Source organism: Rhizophagus irregularis, chromosome 2, assembly GCF_026210795.1.
Source record: "Rhizophagus irregularis chromosome 2, complete sequence".
Lineage (NCBI taxonomy): Eukaryota > Fungi > Glomeromycota > Glomeromycetes > Glomerales > Glomeraceae > Rhizophagus > Rhizophagus irregularis.
In genome coordinates, this window is record NC_089430.1 from 5,679,059 (window position 1) to 5,698,497 (window position 19,439).

A 19,439-nucleotide genomic window follows, 5' to 3' on the forward strand; every position below is an offset into this window, starting at 1 on the left:
CGTAAAAAAAATCTAACTCTTTATTTTACTATATATAAAAATAGAATGTTCGTGTAAAATTTTGACAAAAAAATAAAATCCCTATTTAAAGAAAAATTTCTTAAACGGTTTACAGCGAAATTTGTCTGCTAATTTCAAAAAATAAAAAGAGGATATTATCACATTAAATAGTTTTCTACATGTTATTTCGGTGTTTGATTTTTTTCAGTTACAGTTTAAGGGATAATTAATTTAAGATTGTCGCGAAATTGATTTAATCTGGCAAGCATAAACTTTCCGTTTTTCCATTTTCTTCATTTTCTTCGGGAGGAATAGTTGATACATCCTTGTTTTCAGGGTTAATAAGATTTAGTTCTAAAATTACTTCGTTGATATTCGGTCTATTATCTGGTTCGTGTTGCCAACATTCTGATAAAATAAAGTAAAAATAGATTGTAAAAAAATATTATTGCAGAAAAGAATCATAATTAATATCTTATACATACTTTCATAAAGTACGACAAATTTATCATTTGTGTCTTTAATAGGTCCTTCTCTAGCACTTTTACTAATGATATTAATGAGAGAACAGTCGTGTTTCTGACTTTTTTCCTCAAAACCAAAAGGCGATTTTCGACTTGTTAATTCCCAGAATAATACTCCCAAACTGTATATATCAGACTTCTCAGTTAAAACACATGGTTTTTTTTGGATAAGCATTTCAAGCATTTTAGAATCCACGTAAGGTATTACACCCCATACTTCAGTATTATAATTTGATCCTTTTATACATGAACGTCCAAAATCTGCTAATTTTATTGATTCTTTGTGTATTAAGATATTGTTGGAGTGCTAAAAAAAGATATGTTAATTAGTGGATTAGTTTCATTATAGTTTAAAAACAACAGGAATTTACTTACGAGATCCCCGTGTATGATTCCCACATCATCATGTAACCATGAAATCGCACTTGCAATTTCCTTAGCAAACTTTAATTGACTTTCCCATTCAAAACTTATAGAATCGTTTCTTAAATATTTCCCCAATGTTCCACCTTCTGCGTATTCAAGGACAAGCGAGTAATTTTCATCTAAAGAATATTAAAACGTGTCAAAAAATCATTTTCAATTTATTGCATAATCGTTATCGTTATTTACCTTGAAATTTCGTAAGTCCGTAGAATTGAATTATATTCGGATGAGAATTAACCTTTTTATTTAAATAAATCTAGAAATAAAAAATAGTAAATATTGATACAAGCTTTATCGTAATATATCAATAACATACCTCATTAACGATGGAATCTTTGCTAGAATCTCCGATGAATTTTTTAATTGCGAACTTTGATGCACCTTTCCAACGTGCACTATAAACCAAGGTGGATGGCGCAGAAGCAATCTTATCAAGATCCCTAAAGCCTTGATGATCATAATAATAAATTGTCTGTGATACCTCTCCATCCAGTAATATCTTTAGCGTATTTTTAGTTTTGCCCTCTTCGAGATGCAACTGTTACAATATAATGAATTCGAATTACCATATTAAGCTAAAATATTATTTTGCATTATTTGATCTGCATTATTATTTGCATTATTATTTGCATTATCGCTGTGACAAAACGTTTTGCTGCGCCGTAAAAAAAAAACCATTTAAATATCGGGTTTTTTCGCTCTTTTTTCCCACTCGTTTTCTTGTGTGGCGCAGTTTTTGAGTCAACTAAACTATACAGTTGTTTTTAACAACTAAATAAAGCAAGATATGAGTTAAAAAAACAAGAAAATAAAAGAAATGGAAAAATAAAATATTGAAATAATAGCAAAACTTCTTTCTTACTTTGTAAATTGTTGCAGATGATTGTCGCTGTTTACTTATTTAAAATTGCTTCTTTGTTTTAAGAAACAGAGCTAAAGCAATACTGTATTAAGCGACCAAAAAAGTGTCTGAGGGTGATTTTTTAGTAACTCCAGTAACTCTGAGTACGATAAAAAGAAATTTTCAGTCTATTGAACGAAATAATTGGTTTAAGTTGTGAAAAATATCATTTCTGATATTTTTTGGGGAAGACTAGGGTATTGGAATGATGATCATATTTTGTGTGACAATTAAAACGTGCCCGTTATAATAGAGATTATTGGTCCTTTATATACGCATAGAATAGATGACATAACTATATATAAAAAAGATTATCTGGGCTTATTCCTATTTTATATTATTTTGGATACAAATGGTAGTGTTTTGATCCGTTTATCCAGATTATCCGGAAATCCGGATAAACCGAAATCCGGATAAGATTATGTATAAAAAAATTTTTTCATCGATTGATTCTTAACAAATATATTTTATTAATTTCAAATAAAATAAAATTTTAATTTCGGCCGGCACTATGAATTTTGCCTGAATTATGCCAATTTTTAAAATTTGAGAAATATAAAATTTTGACAATAAGTACATTATTATAAATATTAAAAACATGATAAATTGATAATGAAAGTTTAGGCATAAAACCAACTAGTTTTATATACTATTTTGTTCAACCTGTCAATTAAAAAAATTTTTTTTAGATCGACAATAATTTGGGCTAAACGTATAAATAGTAGCAAAATTACAAAAATCCCAGCTGGGAATACTGCTAGGAATGCTAATCGTTACGTTACGTTACGTTTAGTGTTGCTGTCCAAACTTCACTAGTTTCCGAAACTGCAAAACTAAAACTAGAAAAATTGGTTCAGAAAAATTTTACATTTATGCAATAACCGAATCTGTAATTCCCGCCCTGAATAACAAATATATTATTCCCGTGATCATAAATGTTTATTTCTAAAAAGGAAATGGTCGATATAATCTTTATATTCTTTTATTTGCAATTTGTTATACAACCCCATAAAAAATTTATTCCGTGTTTTTTTATATTTCCGTAACTGTATCATATTTATGGAGTTTTACAGAAATTACAAATAAATTTTTTTACAGGGCAAATGAGCCTTCCTTCCGTATTTCTACACATTACTGTTTAAGGGAAATCCTAATATCAAAATTACACGCAGTTGGCATATGTTTTTGTCGACAAAAGCTGTGTATATAATTCACATTCCTGCCTGCCTACAGTTGTAGTAAGATTAGATGGGACAGAAGATACCGAGTCTATTTACGTTTTTACTAATGACAATAAGTTTATGTATCGTCTTAGATGACACAACTGAGTATTGGTTATAATTAGTGTCAATAAATGTCAAAGAGTATTATTTTCGTAAGTTTATCTTATTCAACAAGATAGTTTCCCGTTAATAATCTTGGCAAAAAAAAAAGATTACATATTATTTTAGTACTAATAGTAATTATTATGTAATGCTTTGTACCCTTCGAGTAGAGTATCAAAAAAATTTCATCGTCGTAACAATTTGAACTCAAAGGGTGAAAGTGACACCGAAAAGAACAAACAATTAGTAATACATATGGAGACTACTTTGAATAAAATCTCCGACGGAGAAATTTTTTACCTCACAGAATGGTCATACATGTCATTAATTTTATGATAACGGCAACTTATTGATAGTTTGATTTTTTTGATTGCAATCTATACTTGTTTCTAATGACTTTGAAAGAATGTATCAAAAATAGAGGTTTTAAATTTTGTCTGAAAAATTATTTATCTTATATTTATTTTTTGATTAATATATAATTCATAAATAATAATTATAATTTTCTTTTTGAAATGTGAAGAAAATTTATATTTTTCCTTTTTAAAAATGAGAATCTAAAGATGGAGGTAAGAAAAAAAATGGATTATACATATGTTCAACAATATATTGTTAATTTGATTGATATTACTTTCATAATAATAATTTTATTTACTATATTAATAATAATTATTTATTTTTGATACGATCATAAATAACTTTTTTGAACTTTTTATACAATAACTCTTAAAAAAGTAAATTATATGTTATTATTAAGAATTTTATTCTACTAATAAAAAGATCGAAGAAAAGAGATTAATACAATTACAGGTGTGATATTCATACATGATTAAAAACAGGTTTCGCAAAAAAAGTAAATAACTTATTATATTAACTGTTAAAATAACGTATTCCGGCTCTTTGATACAACAAGATATGGATGAATTACATGCTGGGCACGGATTTCTCTTGTGAGAACTGGAAGTGAGACTAGATTTTTTACCTTTAAGTATTTTAAATATCCGTATGCAGAAACAATATACAAAAAGTTTAAATCTATTTTTTGATAGAATGACTTTTTGCTATGAATATATAATGTTTCATAATCATAATGATATTTTATATTTTTATATACCAAATTTAGACTTGACAGAGTCAACAATGGAAGAAGTCTGGGAAATAAAAGAAGATATCAAAAATAGGTAAATTTTATCAAAAAAGCCAGTGATATTTCGTTAAATATACACTTGTGTTGATATATTAATGGTATTTTGTACTTATTTTTAATAAAAATTAACTGTAGAACTATTTTCTGGCTGTGTTGCATGATCGATATCAATCTTTTAACTTACTATGATGGTAACCCCTACAAACCCATCAGGAAGCCACATCAGTGGCACAGATATTACTATTTTTATCATTGTGTAACATTTATCATGCGCGTTTTTAATGAAAGAAACGAGAACAGTGGCTTTGGATAGGGATGGCAACGGTCGGTCATGGTCGGTCATCGGTCGGTCATAACCGGTCAAGAACCTTTGACCGACCGACCGACCGTTTGACCGACCGGTCTGACCGACCGGTTAACCGACCGTTTGACCAACTGGTTAACCAATCCTGAAAACGTTTGCGAAACGTAATTTAATTGAAATACTTAATAAAAAACGTTTTCGCAACGTTTTCTATTAAAATAATTAAAAAAACGTTTGTGAAACATTTTTTCTATTTCGCAAACGTTTTCAGGATCGGTCAAACGGTCGGTCAAACGGTCGGTTAACCGGTCGGTCAGACCGGTAGGTCAAACGGTCGGTCAGAGGTCTTTGACCGACCGATATCGGTCACGGTCATGACCGGTCATAACCGGTTAATGACCGTGACCGTTGCCATCCCTAGCTTTGGACAAAATTTATAGGATAATTTTTTTTTAGAATATAAATTCTTATCAGCAAATTATTATTACATATCATTTTATAATAAATGTTAATAAAAGTAAACAAATTTTTATTCGGCGAAGTCACATGGTTACACACATAGATCTTTACCGCGATCAATTAAGGAAACATTTTTTATGGCTGCCAATATTAGATCAATAGATTAAAACATTAAATAGTGCAGCTGATTACGAAGGAAAACGGGAAAGTTGCAGAATCAGATGATTTGAATGGTAAACAAATAATGTAATTAACCATTCATTAAACCAAACAAAATTTTGGAAAAGTAGAGTAGTACCCAGAAATATATATATAGGGGTCTGGTGATGAAAAAAATTTTTTCAGGGCCAGAATTATGATAATGCCAGTCAGTTACTATAATAGGGCATGGCTAAAGCGGAGCTAATGTGGCTCAAAAAATTTTCCAGATTCCCCCGATGTGGCACATGCGGTAAAATATTTACCCGTGGTGTCCAGCCGGCACAACGTTGAGCTGTGGCTGAGCTTGGGAGGTCCTTAGTGGGTGTGGCGAGTGCTGGAACAAGTCTCACTGTCACGAAGGACCAGCTCTGCCACGCCACAGCAACACTGTTGTGACGAGCTGGGCCACTGTAGGTAAATATTTTCCCGCTATGTGCCATCAGGAGAATCCAGTACAAAATTTTTTGAGCCACTGCAGCCCTGCCCCGCTTTAGCCGTGCCCTATAATAGGAAATAAAATTCCAACTGGCATTATCGAAAATTATCTAAAAAAGGAAATATTTTCATGATTTTTTTAGTTCAAAATACGCAAACTCAAACCTGACCCTTTTATATATATTTCTGGGTCCTAGTAGAGTTAGGATTCCTAAGATGGAAAAGGTATAAAGATAACATAGTCAGCATAGAAATCCGGCTAGCATCGATACATTTTGTCAAATGGAAATATTAATTTTATTTTTCTGTGTTCTGATATTTTTTTTTGATTTTATAACTACTTGTATCACTCATTTGTATATAGAATAGTTAGTAACAGCCATATGTAGTCCATAGTATAGTTTAGTAAGTAGGTATAATAGGTGTCTACTTCCATCTCAGACGGGTTAGTAGATAGAATAACCTAAGTGATATTAGTTAGTGTTATGTCAATTGTACTTTTTGTTTTTTATATGTAATTTATTCCTAAATTCATTATAATAAAAAAATGCGCGTTATTAACAAAAAAAAAGTAAATAAAATTTTTTGTCTTTATTGACATTGAAAAGCAGTAAAATAGTGGTGAAATTTCTATTTATTAAATTGTCACTTTGGTTATTATACCATTAAATGGATTAATATAACTCCTTTTCTGTAATTTCACAACTTTCATAAAAAAATTCAAATTTATTTTGTTATAATAATAACTAATAAAAGAATGCTTATGATTTATTACATAAGTTCCAATTCATTCTTCATAATAATATCCAAGTTCTAAATGGTCTTTTTCAGCCATTACATGTATAATTCAAATGCTATTTCTTTTTATAACAATTTCCAAGGTTAAATTGTGCTGCTTTATCACCACTTTCTGCCGCTTTATTATGCCAATAAATGGCTTTGACTAAATCCTTTTCTATCCCTTCACCACATTGGTATAAATATCCAAGGTTATTTTGTGCAGTAATATAACCTTTTTCTGCTGCTGATTTATACAATTCAAATGCTTTTGATTTGTTAACTTCAGTTCCAATTCCTAATTCATAACAATATCCAAGTCGACATTGTGCAGCTGAAATATTTTTTTCTGCAACTATTTTATATAATTCAAATGCTTTTGTTTTGTTGACTTCAGTTCCAATTCCTTTTTCATAACAACATCCAAGGTTAAATTGCGCTGCTTCATTACCACTTTCTGCTGCTTTATAATACCAATAAATGGCTTTATTTAAATCCATTTCTGTACCTTTACCATATTGATATGAATATCCAAGATGGTTTTGTGCATTTATATGCCCTTTTTCTGCTGCTGATTTATATAATCCAAATGCTTTTGTTTTGTTAACTCCAGTTCCAATTCCTTTATCATAACAATATCCAAGTTGATATTGTGCAGTCATATGCCCTTTTTCTGCTGCAATTTTATATAACTCAAATGCTTTTGTTTTGTTAAATTCAGTTCCAATTCCATTATCATAACAATACCCAAGTTGATATTGTGCAGTCATACGCCCTTTTTCTGCTGCTACTTTATATAATTCAAATGCTTTTGTTTTGTTAACTTCAGTTCCAATTCCTTCTTCATAACAATTTCCAAGGTTAAATTGTGCTACTTCATTACCACTTTCTGCTGCTTTATTATACCAATAAATGGCTTTGTCTAAATCCTTTTCTATCCCTTTACCATATTGATATGAATATCCAAGATCATTTTGTGCAGTAATATGCCCTTTTTCTGCTGCTAATTTATATAATTCAAATGCTTTTATTTTGTTAACTTCAGTTCCAAATCCTTTATTATAACAATATCCAAGATTATATTGTGCATTTAAATAACCTTGATCTGCAGCTATTTTATATAATTCAAATGCTTTTGATTTATTAACTTCAGTTCCAATTCCTTCATCATAACAATATCCAAGTTGATATTGTGCATCCAAATGGCCTTTTTCTGCTGCTATTTTATATAATTCAAATGCTTTTGCTTTATTAGTTTCAGTTCCAGTTCCAAAATAATAACAACATCCAAAATAATATTGTGCATTAGTTTGTCCTTCTTCTGCTGCTGATTTATAAAATTCAAATGCTTTTGTTTTATTAACTTCAGTTCCAATTCCATTATCATAATAATATCCAAGATTGTATTGTGCATCAATATGGCCTTTTTCTGCTGCAGATTTATATAATTCAAATGCTTTTGTTTTATTAACTTCAGTCCCAATTCCTTTTTCATAGCAATGCCCAAGATTATATTGTGCATTAATTTGTCCTTTTTCTACTGCTTTGTTATACCAGTAAATAGCTTTATCTAAATTCTTTTCTGTACCTTTACCATATTGATATAAATATCCAAAATTGTTTTGTGCAGTAATATGTCCTTTTTCTGCTGCTAATTTATATAATTCAAATGCTCTTGATTTATTAACTTCAGTTCCAATTCCTTTATCATAACAATATCCAAGGTTAAATTGTGCTGCTTCATTACCACTTTCTACTGCTTTGTTATACCAATAAATAGCTTTGTCTAAATCCTTTTCTATACCTTCACTATATTGATACAAATATCCAAGATTGTTTTGTGCTACTTCATTACCACTTTCTGCTGCTTTACTATACCAATAAATTGCTTTGTCCAAATCCATTTCTGTTCCTTTACCATGATGATATGAATATCCAAGATTATTTTGTGCCGTAATATGCCCCTTTTCTGCTGCTAATTTATATAATTCAAATGCTTTTGTTTTATTAACTTCAGTTCCAATTCCTTTATCATAACAATATCCAAGATTAAACTGTGCTACCTTATTTCCATTTTCCGCTGCTTTGTTATACCAATAAATAGCTTTGTCTGAATCCTTTTCTGTACCTTCACCATATTGATATGAATATCCAAGATTGTTTTGTGCAGTTATATGTCCTTTTTCTGCTGCTAATTTATATAATTCAAATGCTTTTGATTTATTAACTTCAGTTCCAATTCCTTTTTCATAACAACATCCAAGGTTAAATTGTGCTGCTTCATTACCACTTTCTGCTGCCTTTCTATACCAGAAAATAGCTTTATCTAAATCTTTTTCTATCTCTTCACCACATTTATATAAATTTCCAAGACTATATTGTGCATTAATTTGTCCTTTTTCTGCTGCTTTATTATACCAGTAAATAGCTTTGTCTAAATCCTTTTCTGTACCTTCACCATATTGATATAAATATCCAAGATTATTTTGTGCTATTTCATTACCACTTTCTGCTACTTTGCTATACCAATAAAAGGCTTTATTTAAATCAATTTCTGTTCCTTTACCATATTGATATAAATGTCCAAGATTATTTTGTGCATTTAAATGTCCTTTTTCTGCTGCTGATTTATATAATTCAAATGCTTTTGATTTGTTGACTACAGTTCCAATTCCTTCTTTATAACAATATCCAAGATTGATTTGTGCGGTAATATGTCCTTTTTCTGCTGCTAATTTATATAATTTAAATGCTTTTGATTTATTAACTTCAGTTCCAATTCCTTTTTCATAACATTGCCCAAGATTATATTGTGCATTAATTTGTCCTTTTTCTACTGCTTTATTATACCAGTAAATAGCTTTGTCTAAATTCTTTTCTGTACCTTTACCATATTGATATGAATGTCCTAAATTGTTTTGTGCAGTAATATGTCCTTTTTCCGCAGCTAATTTATATAATTTAAATGCTTTTGATTTATTAACTTCAATTCCAATTCCTTTATCATAACAATATCCAAGATTATATTGTGCAGTAATGTGTCCTTTATCTGCAGCTTTGTTATACCAGTAAATAGCTTTGTTTAAATCCTTTTCTGTACCTTCACTATATTGATATGAATATCCAAGATTGTCTTGCGCGGCAATATGTCCTTTTTCTGCTGCTAATTTATATAATTCAAATGCTTTTGATTTATTAACTTCAGTTCCAATTCCTTTATCATAACAATATCCAAGCTCATATTGTGCATTTAAATGCCCTTTTTCTGCTACTAATTTATATAATTCAAATGCTTTTATTTTATTAACTTCAGTTCCAATTCCTTCATTATAACAACATCCAAGCTTATATTGTGCATTTAAATGCCCTTTTTCTGCTGCTAATTTATATAATTCAAATGCTTTTGATTTATTAACTTCAGTTCCAATTCCTTCATTATAACAATATCCAAGACTATATTTTGCATTAATTTGTCCTTCTTCTGCTGCTGATTTATATAATTCAAATGCTTTTAATTTATTAACTTCAGTTCCAATTCCTTTTTCATAACAATATCCAAGATTATATTGTGCATTAATTTGTCCTTCTTCTGCTGCTGATTTATATAATTCAAATGCTTTTGATTTATTAACTTCAGTTCCAATTCCTTCATTATAACAATATCCAAGACTATATTTTGCATTAATTTGTCCTTCTTCTGCTGCTGATTTATATAATTCAAATGCTTTTAATTTATTAACTTCAGTTCCAATTCCTTTTTCATAACAATATCCAAGATTATATTGTGCATTAATATGCCCTTTTTCTGCAGCTAATTTACATAATTCAAATGCTTTTGATTTATTAACTTCAGTTCCAATTCCATTATCATAACAATATCCAAGATTGATTTGCGCAGAAATATGCCCTTTATTTGCTGTTAATTTATATAATTCAAATGCTTTTGTTTCATTAACTTCAGTTCCAATTCCTTTTTCATAGCAATATCCAAGTTTAAATTGTGCAGCTAAATATCCTTGTTCAGCTGATTTTTGATATAATTTAAAAGCTTTTCTATTATTTTTTTTCACACCTTTACCTTTTCTATAGCAATCACCTAAATCACATTGCGCAATTTTATGTCCATTTTCTGCTGCTTTTTGAAAATAATAAATTGCTTTTTTATAATTTTGTTTTGTTCCAGTACCATTATAATTATTAATTCCAATTCGTCTTAATCCTTCAAAATATATTGTTTTATGAATTTTTATTTCTGCATTTTTATTTTGTCCAAGAATGCATTTGGCGATAATATTTCCATTATTTGCTGCTTTCTCATACCAATTAAAAGCTTGTTCTCTATTAATTTCTATTCCAACTCCATAAAAATAACAATTTCCAAATTGATATTGAGCATCTGTGATTTCTTTCTCTACTAATATTTGATAATATTCAAATGCTTTAGATTCATTTTTTTTAATTCCTTTTCCTAATCTATAGCAATTTGCTAGATAAAGTTTTGCAGTTATATTTCCATTATCAGCTGCTTTTTGATACCATTCAATAAATTTATTTTCATTATTCTTAGTTCCAATATTAAATTCATAGCAATATCCTAAATAAAATTGTCCAACAATACTTTTATTTTCTGCACCTTTTTGATACCAATTGAATGCCAGATTTTTATTTTCTTCAATTCCATATCCATCATTATAACATTTAGCAAGATAAACTTGTGCTATTGAATAGTTATTTTCTGCTGCTTTTGAAAATAATTCAAATGCTTTTTCGTCATTTTCTTCTATTCCAATGCCATAATAATAAAATAATCCATAAAGCCAAATATAATCTGATTTATCTTGATTTATTGAAAGCCAATTAATGAGATCATTTGTAATTTGGCTAAACTGCAGTGTTATTTGATGAATTTGTTGTTCAATTTGATCAAAAGTATAACCCTTATCATGTTTTTTAATAATAACTGTAATTAATCTTTCAATCAATAAATTATTGATATTATTAACTGTTGATTCAAATGAATCCTTTGATAAACTCGTTTGAATTGATATATTTGATTGATTATTTCTAGCAAATATTCCTGTTGATTGGCTATATACTTGATTTGGCAAACTATTTCCATAACTCATGAAATTTAATATATTATCCAAATTTGAATTGTTATTAATGTCTAAACTATTATTTATATCGAAATCATCATGAATATCTGAATCGACACTATCATTATTTATATCTTCATTTATATATAAGTCATAATTTATATCTGAATCACCATTTATGTCTAAAGTTTCTTGGTCATCTTTATAGTTATTAGTTTTAAGATCTTGATCAGGAAAAACTATTGATTTTAGAACTAAAACAACCTTTTGCATATCAGGACGCTTATCTGGCTCATTTTCCCAGCATTCTAATTATTAAAATAAATTAGTATTATTCATACATTCCCATTTAAAACAAAATATTGTGTAAAATCATTACCTGTATATAAATTACCATATTCAAGGGGAGTATTATTAATAATTTCTTCTCGTTTACCATTTACTATAGATAAGGATAAATTTCCGTCATACTTATGATTACAAAATGGTTGTTTTCCGCTTGAAACTTGCCACATTAATACTCCATAACTATACACATCGGATTTTTTGTTTAATTCGTAACTATGGTCATTTAATTTTTTTGGGTCAATAAAAGGTATTACACCGAATATTTTTGATGTATTACTTGACGCATTAGCAATTTTTTCTGACAATCCGAAGTCTGCCAACTTTATCTTTTTTTGATGTACAAGCACATTATCTGCATGCTATAAGTATATGAAGAAAATTTATTCAGCACATACTATTATTGAAAAACTAATATATATTTAAAAATTTAACTATACCAGATCGCGGTGGATAATATCATTTTCATGTAAAAATGCAACTGCACTAGATAATTGAAATGATAACAAATATTTGTCATTCCAATCAAGTTCATGAAATTGTTTGTTTAAATAAGCTCTTAATGTGCCGCTGTCAGCATATTCTAAAACTAACGAATATTTTTTTTCTAAATACAACGTGTGAAGAAAATAAGTAATTAATCATACAGATTACATATTAAATTAAATAATACATCCTAATACTTGCCAGTTTCTATCTTTGTAATGCCACAGAGTCGTAAGATATTCTCATGAAAATCTACTTTTTTTTGCAATTTTATCTATAAAAAATTTAATAAATTTAAGCTTTAAAAATTACAAAGATTCAAGATTACAATATTATATAATATACCTCATTGACAACAACTTTAAGCGTTTCATAATCATTACTGAAAGATTTTAAAGCGAACAAACTATTTTTCCAATTAGCACGAGAAACACTGCCACACGCACCACTTCCTAACAGTTTTAAACTTTTAAATTCTGAATAATTGTAATAATTGATGTGTTCATCATCAATTGATTTTTCTAACCAATCAATATAAATATTTGACTCTTTGAGTTCAGTTTCTTTCGTTTCTTTTGACATTCTTTACAATAACTTTATTTTGTTGATTTTAACGGAGCTCGCTAGAGATATTCCGTAATTGCTGAGTTTAAATGGATGGTATTTATAGAAATGATCCACTGTCGTAAACTCATACATTATGCGTAACTTTTTTGCATGAAACAGGGAGGACGTGCTTATATTGCCATGTCGATCATTCGCCGATCATTTATATGTAAGCTATAGGTTATCTAGAATATATTTTAAAAAAATTATATTGAAAAAAGGTGTAACGACTGTAACGCCAAAGTTAGCTTCAAGCTGAAACTTTCAATCATTTGATAATTGCCGATCATTCGCCGATCAACTGCTATTTTGATCAATTATTCAATCTTATCACATACGAGAAAGTGTCTATTTTCCATTAATAAAAGCATTAATAGAATTTTGAACAACGTAATGCTTAATGAACAAATTTAAATAAAACAAAAAAATCTTTAGACAGTTTATGTATAAAATTTTGCCAGATTTAATATTAGTTCATGAACATTCATTCAATGATAGTAACTTTTTGATTATCTAAAATTCCATATGATTATTTTGGGCATTGATCCTTTGAATACCTAAATAATGTATTTTAAAAATCTCTAGTTTCGCCCGAAGTTCTGTAGCTTCGCCTGGTCAACAAATGATCGGCAAGCCCGTGATAAAATAGATATGTCCGCCCTGTTTATTTGCATGACTGTTACACATGATAAATCATGAAAGTAAAAAAAAAAGAAATATCAAAATTGACATTGAAATATTGAAAGTAAGTAAACGTAAGCAAGTAGAGATGGCACGTGATTTAAAAGTATGGTGTTTGAGTTAAAAAGCGTTTTTTTTTGCTTTTAAAACATTGATCGGCATGATCAATTACGCTAATAAGTATACTAGGAAACGGAAACCGTTGTGAGCCCGGATAAAAAGTTTTTTCATTCTAATGTACCAAAAATGGTGACGTGCACGAAATCTCCACGTGACCTACGTCATCACATAAAATTTATATAGTCCCTTCGCTTCGTTTCAGACTAATGAATATTTAATAATAAATGTATTCTAAGCAACCTTTTAAGTTTAAAATTATGTCTCACGGAAAACTACCATTAGAAAAGTTAATGAACGTGGATGAACTTGCCTGTTGAGTCCATTCAATTCCAACATCTTCAGTTACTGCTGAACGCAACTGGTCTAGTTTTGGGATTTATCTATAATAAATCATATAATGGTAGGATGTAAACCTTGTAGCTCTTAAAATTTTAAGATTTAAGAATTCTAAAAGAAATTAGTGAAGATATTTGGGTTGAAAATGATGAAAATTAAACAAATTATATTGAAATATGTATTATAAAAGTGCTTGTGAAATATGTATGCATAATAAAGTGCACGTTGTTTTAAAACGTTTTTTTAACACAGATTGGCGTTACAAATTAACTATTTTTGAAATATGAGCTACTTTTCGCATATTTAAAAGAACCACATTTTATTTGTTATAACTTGATTGGTTTAACTAATTTATTTCAGTATCATTTGAGCAACATCATTTAATTATTGTGCATCAATCAAATTAATAAATATAGTACGTAGCATTAGAATAGTAAGATCATCAAAATCAATAATTCTGGCCGATTTTTAATTCGGCCAGAATTAACAATTTAAAACTTAATTCTGGCCGGCATTAAAATTAGTCCAAAATTTATTTCGGTAATTTTATCACGAAAATTTTCGGTTTTAAATTAAAATATTTTTCTAATTGTGAGTTATAACTTAAATTATGTGTTGAAAATCGAAAAAAAAAGAAAGAACAAAGTGAGCAACCTTTATGTATACATCCAATAAAAAATTATTTTGTATTGAATTTAAATTTCTTTTTTTTACAAAATTGTTAAAATTGTTGGCAAAAGATTTGTTCGATCGTAATTACTAGATACTTCATTGCGGTGAACGTAAAATTGTGCTTGACTAGTTCATCTGTAAGTTTATGTTTATTATATAACTTATGTATTTGAAAGAGTATTTAAACCCTAAATTATTAACAATAGTACGCTAAATTTTCTAAATAATCTTTGTCGTGTAATTAAACATTTTATTATCATATTTTGAAAACTACTCTTATAATATAATGTAAAACATATGACTTATTTCGTTGTATTTTTTTTTAAGAAAATTACTACAATAAGTACAAATTATTGGTAATCCAAAGTATATAAAAGGTGGTAAAGCTATAATTATAAATATTTGAAAAATCATAATAAATACTAAAAAAAATAAAAATTTATATAATACTAAATAAAAAAACAATCATAAGTATTAACATTACAAAATAAATAATTTGTCTAGTTATCTAGAGTAAATATGTACTAGAAACGCATAAATAAATATATATAAATTCTCTTTTCTTTCTCCTTTCCCGCTTTTCCCACACTTTTTGTTGAAGAAATCTTAAGCGTTTCTCTCCTTAGGTGCAAATTTCCAATAAGTTTGTCTTTTTTTTTTAATGTTTCATTTTAATGAATGATCTCTAATAGTTGTTTTTCTTACTTTTTTTTATGTGGGAATATGGTGGGAAAATTTTTTTTCTTAATTATCTATTTTAACAAAACGTTTTCTAACGTTTCAGTTTTTTTTCTTAGTTTTCTTAGATGGTTCTTTCAGTCTCCTTGGACGTGAAATTTCGGTAAGCTATTTAAATTTTTTTCTTTAATTGCTTTTGTTTTAACGAACATTTTCTAACAGTTCGTTTACTTTCTTCATCTAGGCGTTTCTCTAAGGTCTCTTTGAGAAATGGAATTTTGGTATGGTAATTAGTTTTTTTTCTTTGATTATTTTATTTTAACGAACTTTATTTATTAACATTTTTCTCATTTTTCTCTTCTAGGGTTTGCCGATTCTCCCTGGAAATGGAAGTGGGTGTCATTTCTTCTGGTCTTTCTTATATTTTTTGTCTTTGTTATTAACTTTCTCCTTTCTTTTTTATAGATGTAGGCTTCAATTTCTTTTTTTTTGGGGGTTTCAGTGGCTCTTTCGTGTTTCTTTTTTAGGTTTTGTCAATTTCTGGGTAGGTGTTCTATTTTATTCTTATTTTATCTTTCTATCTTAATTACTAACATCTGTTCTTCTTCTTTGTAGATTTTGGTGCTTCTTTTATTTTAAGGTTTTGGCAGAAGGAAGGTTTTTGTTTTTTATTGTATATTTATTTTTTATGACGTCTTTGATAATAATCTTTCTTTTTCTAGATTTTAACTTTTTTTTAAAAAAAAAAACCTGTAACGCATCTTTTATTAGGACAACATAATTTGCGCCATAAGTATAGATACCTAGAAACGCTCGTGCAAACATGAAACGCCTCTATAGCAGAGAGTATATCGAGTATATCTATCCTAATAAAAACAAAAATAATAAAATAATAAATATAAAAGAAAAGCAAACCCGTTCCTAATCCTTGATGAGAAAAAAAAAAACTAAACTAAGATGAGACCTAACTAAAATTTGCTCTATATTACGTAGGGAAAAATAAGTGAAAATTTGTAATAAAGACTGAAGCCTAACGCTATAAAAATAGATGAGTCCCAACGGCTCCATACCCAGTAAACAATTATTCAATCTTTTCTCCCATAACCCTACAAAAAATAAAGTTAGTAAACTAAACTATTAAATTACATATATTCTAAAATTTATTATTGGTAATATTTTTTACGTGAAATCACGTGACTTCAATTAACAATAATTCTCTTGTTGGTCGTGCCCTTCTTAATCTTCACGTTGCTTCTTCTTCCTATCCTTCTCACCATCTTCTTTCTTCCTTGTAATCTCAACAGCTAATGGTGAAGCTGGGTTTGGCCATTTCTCTCCAGTCTCTTTTTCATCTGTCCATCAGTACGGTGCTCCTCCTTTAGTTTATTTGTGAAATCATCATTGAGCTTCATATATTCCTGCAAAATCTTGTTTTACTCTGCGTGACTGATGATTCTATTACCCAAAAGAAGGAAATTATTTATTTGCATCGCCCAATCTTTAATTTATGTGATACATCTCCGACGGAGAAACCGTTCTCTTTTTTCACGTCCATTACTGCTTGAAGGTGTATATATATGTTCCCATTCCATCATATTAGATGTCACCTCAAATATTTCTTCCAAAATGGTCAAACGTTCCCTTAATTCTTTTTCGGACTTATTTGCTTCTTTTTTTGAATTATAAATGATTCTATCCGTTTGATAATCTCTTATAATATCTACAATTTCATCCGTTGCTACATTATCACGTTTTAGGGGTTTATTAGCTGTTTTTTCCATCAAATTAATTCCAAAATTTTCATCATCACTTTCTGATTCCTCTTCTTTCTTCTCTCTGATCTGCCAACCTTTAATCATATCTACAACTTCCTCTTCCTCCAAAATGGTCTTCTTGTTCTTGTTCTTGTTTCTCTTGATAAGAGGTAAAGAATTTTTGTTGTTTCTTGACGCCATATTTGCTAACTCCATATAAATTCAATTAGGAGGTGTTTGCAGTAAAGAAACATTTACCTCTGGGATATAATTTTGTGGTAGTGGTGTTGATTTGCGTGAGGGTATTACCTTCTCGCTTTTTCCACTCTTGAAGACCATCTTGAAGTTACGCACCATCCATACCAATGCTAAATTATTCTTCTTCAATGAAAGTTCAACCGCTTTCTCCATCATATTGTGATTACTAAAATATCCTATCACTTTACAATTTTGTGTGATCTTGATAATTTTAATAAAAGCAGCAGTATATTCCTGTTGCAATTTCTTCAAAAAATCATATCCGTTGTCTTCTCCTTTTTTAAATTCCTCCATTTCATCTTTAGTTAGGTCTCTGATCAATTGCCATTTATCCTGGTCCTGTCTCATCTTTAAACCACTCCCTGCGTTGTACCATCTTATAAAATGTTTGCTAATACAAATTCCGAAAATGCCTTTATTGAATGTTAACTCAAATTTTCGTTCAACAATATTTGTGCCCTTACTGATTTGTATTTGTATTGTTGTCTCACTTGTATCCTGAAAACTTTCCCTATTTTCGATAGGTTCATCCTGATATCCACCTCGGTCCAATATTTTGGCACATTATAAAAAAAATAAGTCACGTGCTTTTTCTTTATCTTTATCTCCAAGATCATCTGCTAGAATCGGAATATCCATTATCGGCTCCAATTTTTTCTTTTTTGGAGATCGTTTGCTTTTTTTAATTTTTTAGGCGTGCTCTCCTTCTTGTTCTCAGTTTTGTCCATGTTCTTATTCGTTGCCTCCTTTTCTTTTCTTATCTGGGCGATGGTGTGATTTAGCTTGTTTACAATTCATTCCTGGCTTTTTAGTACATTTAAATTGATTAAAATCAGAAATACATAAAGATATCTTACTGACCAACCTTTAAAAAATGCAAATGTATCAATTTACTTATATTTAAAACAGTAAACTTAATTACTTCAATCTATATTTCCAAAATATTACTGATAGTATGATTGCTCCGAAATTGAGTAATAATAAAAAAATTAAATTCACCTTTGGTGAATTAATTTTAAGTTAACCTCTGATAAAAGTAAAATTAATTTATCCCTCTTCTATCTCCCAAAATGAATAAATTATTAAAGAAACTCAAATTAAAATCTCTGAAAACCAAAAATTACTTATTGCAAATTTTGAATATTTGCAAATTATCAATTTTTACATAGAATTTGTTTTTTTCTCTGATAGATGTTACACGAAAATCAATTTAACTGAGCCAATCAAATTCAAAGGGATACATTAGTGATCGTCATGTGATTACCTTTTGTTTGTAAAAAAGATCTTTTTTCTCTTTTTTTTTAAAAGCTAAGTTAATAAAAACTAGCACATACTATGTTAAACACTTTTACAGCAAAATTCGAAATATAGTGGACACTTGAAAATTTTTATTGTCAGGATTGTCAGGTACTCGAGTTACTTGGCTAGTCGGGTTATTAAAAAAGATACATAACACGTGATATATATATATGTGATGGCTATATGATGTACAGTCGCGTCGGAAAGTAACGCCCGATTCACAATTACATAGTAAATTACATATATAAATTTCTTTCCAAATGTAGAATGATGCATTGTCACAATAGGTTAGGTTTTTTTACCAGGTTGTTTACTATTTTATTGTCAAATTTTCCTTGATCATTATCCTCAATTTAAATTTTATAAATTAAAACGGTTCTTGCATTTTGACTTTCCCAATGTTCAAATATCATTTATTTAAAAGAATATGATATTGACTTTAAAATTATATAAAATTTAGAAATAATTGTTAAACGAAATATAAATATTTATGCATCTTGAAATTATTTATTTTTATATGTAAAATCTTTTTTTCGGATCTAAAACATATAAAAAAAACTTTTTTACATTATAATTAAAATAGCTCTTGCATTTTAACTTTCCCAAAGT

General features: G+C 28.7%; 2 protein-coding genes across 2 annotated transcripts; both read right to left on the reverse strand.

Annotated features, from left to right (window-relative positions):
- Positions 1-253: 253 nt before the first annotated feature.
- Positions 254-2,144, reverse strand: OCT59_012533 (uncharacterized protein; the record flags this gene model as incomplete). The annotated part of the gene is made up of 8 exons (XM_066134548.1): positions 254-408; positions 486-831; positions 900-1,069; positions 1,137-1,206; positions 1,267-1,488; positions 1,707-1,721; positions 1,813-1,846; positions 2,089-2,144. The coding sequence occupies 8 exons, from the start codon at positions 2,142-2,144 to the stop codon at positions 254-256; spliced, it is 1,068 nt and encodes a 355-aa protein (XP_065989803.1).
- Positions 2,145-16,755: 14,611 nt separating this feature from the next.
- On the reverse strand, positions 16,756-17,489 carry OCT59_012534 (uncharacterized protein; the record flags this gene model as incomplete). Its single annotated transcript, XM_066134549.1, has 2 exons — positions 16,756-16,871; positions 17,078-17,489. 2 exons carry the CDS (start codon positions 17,487-17,489, stop codon positions 16,756-16,758), a joined length of 528 nt encoding a protein of 175 aa, XP_065989804.1.
- Positions 17,490-19,439: the final 1,950 nt, after the last annotated feature.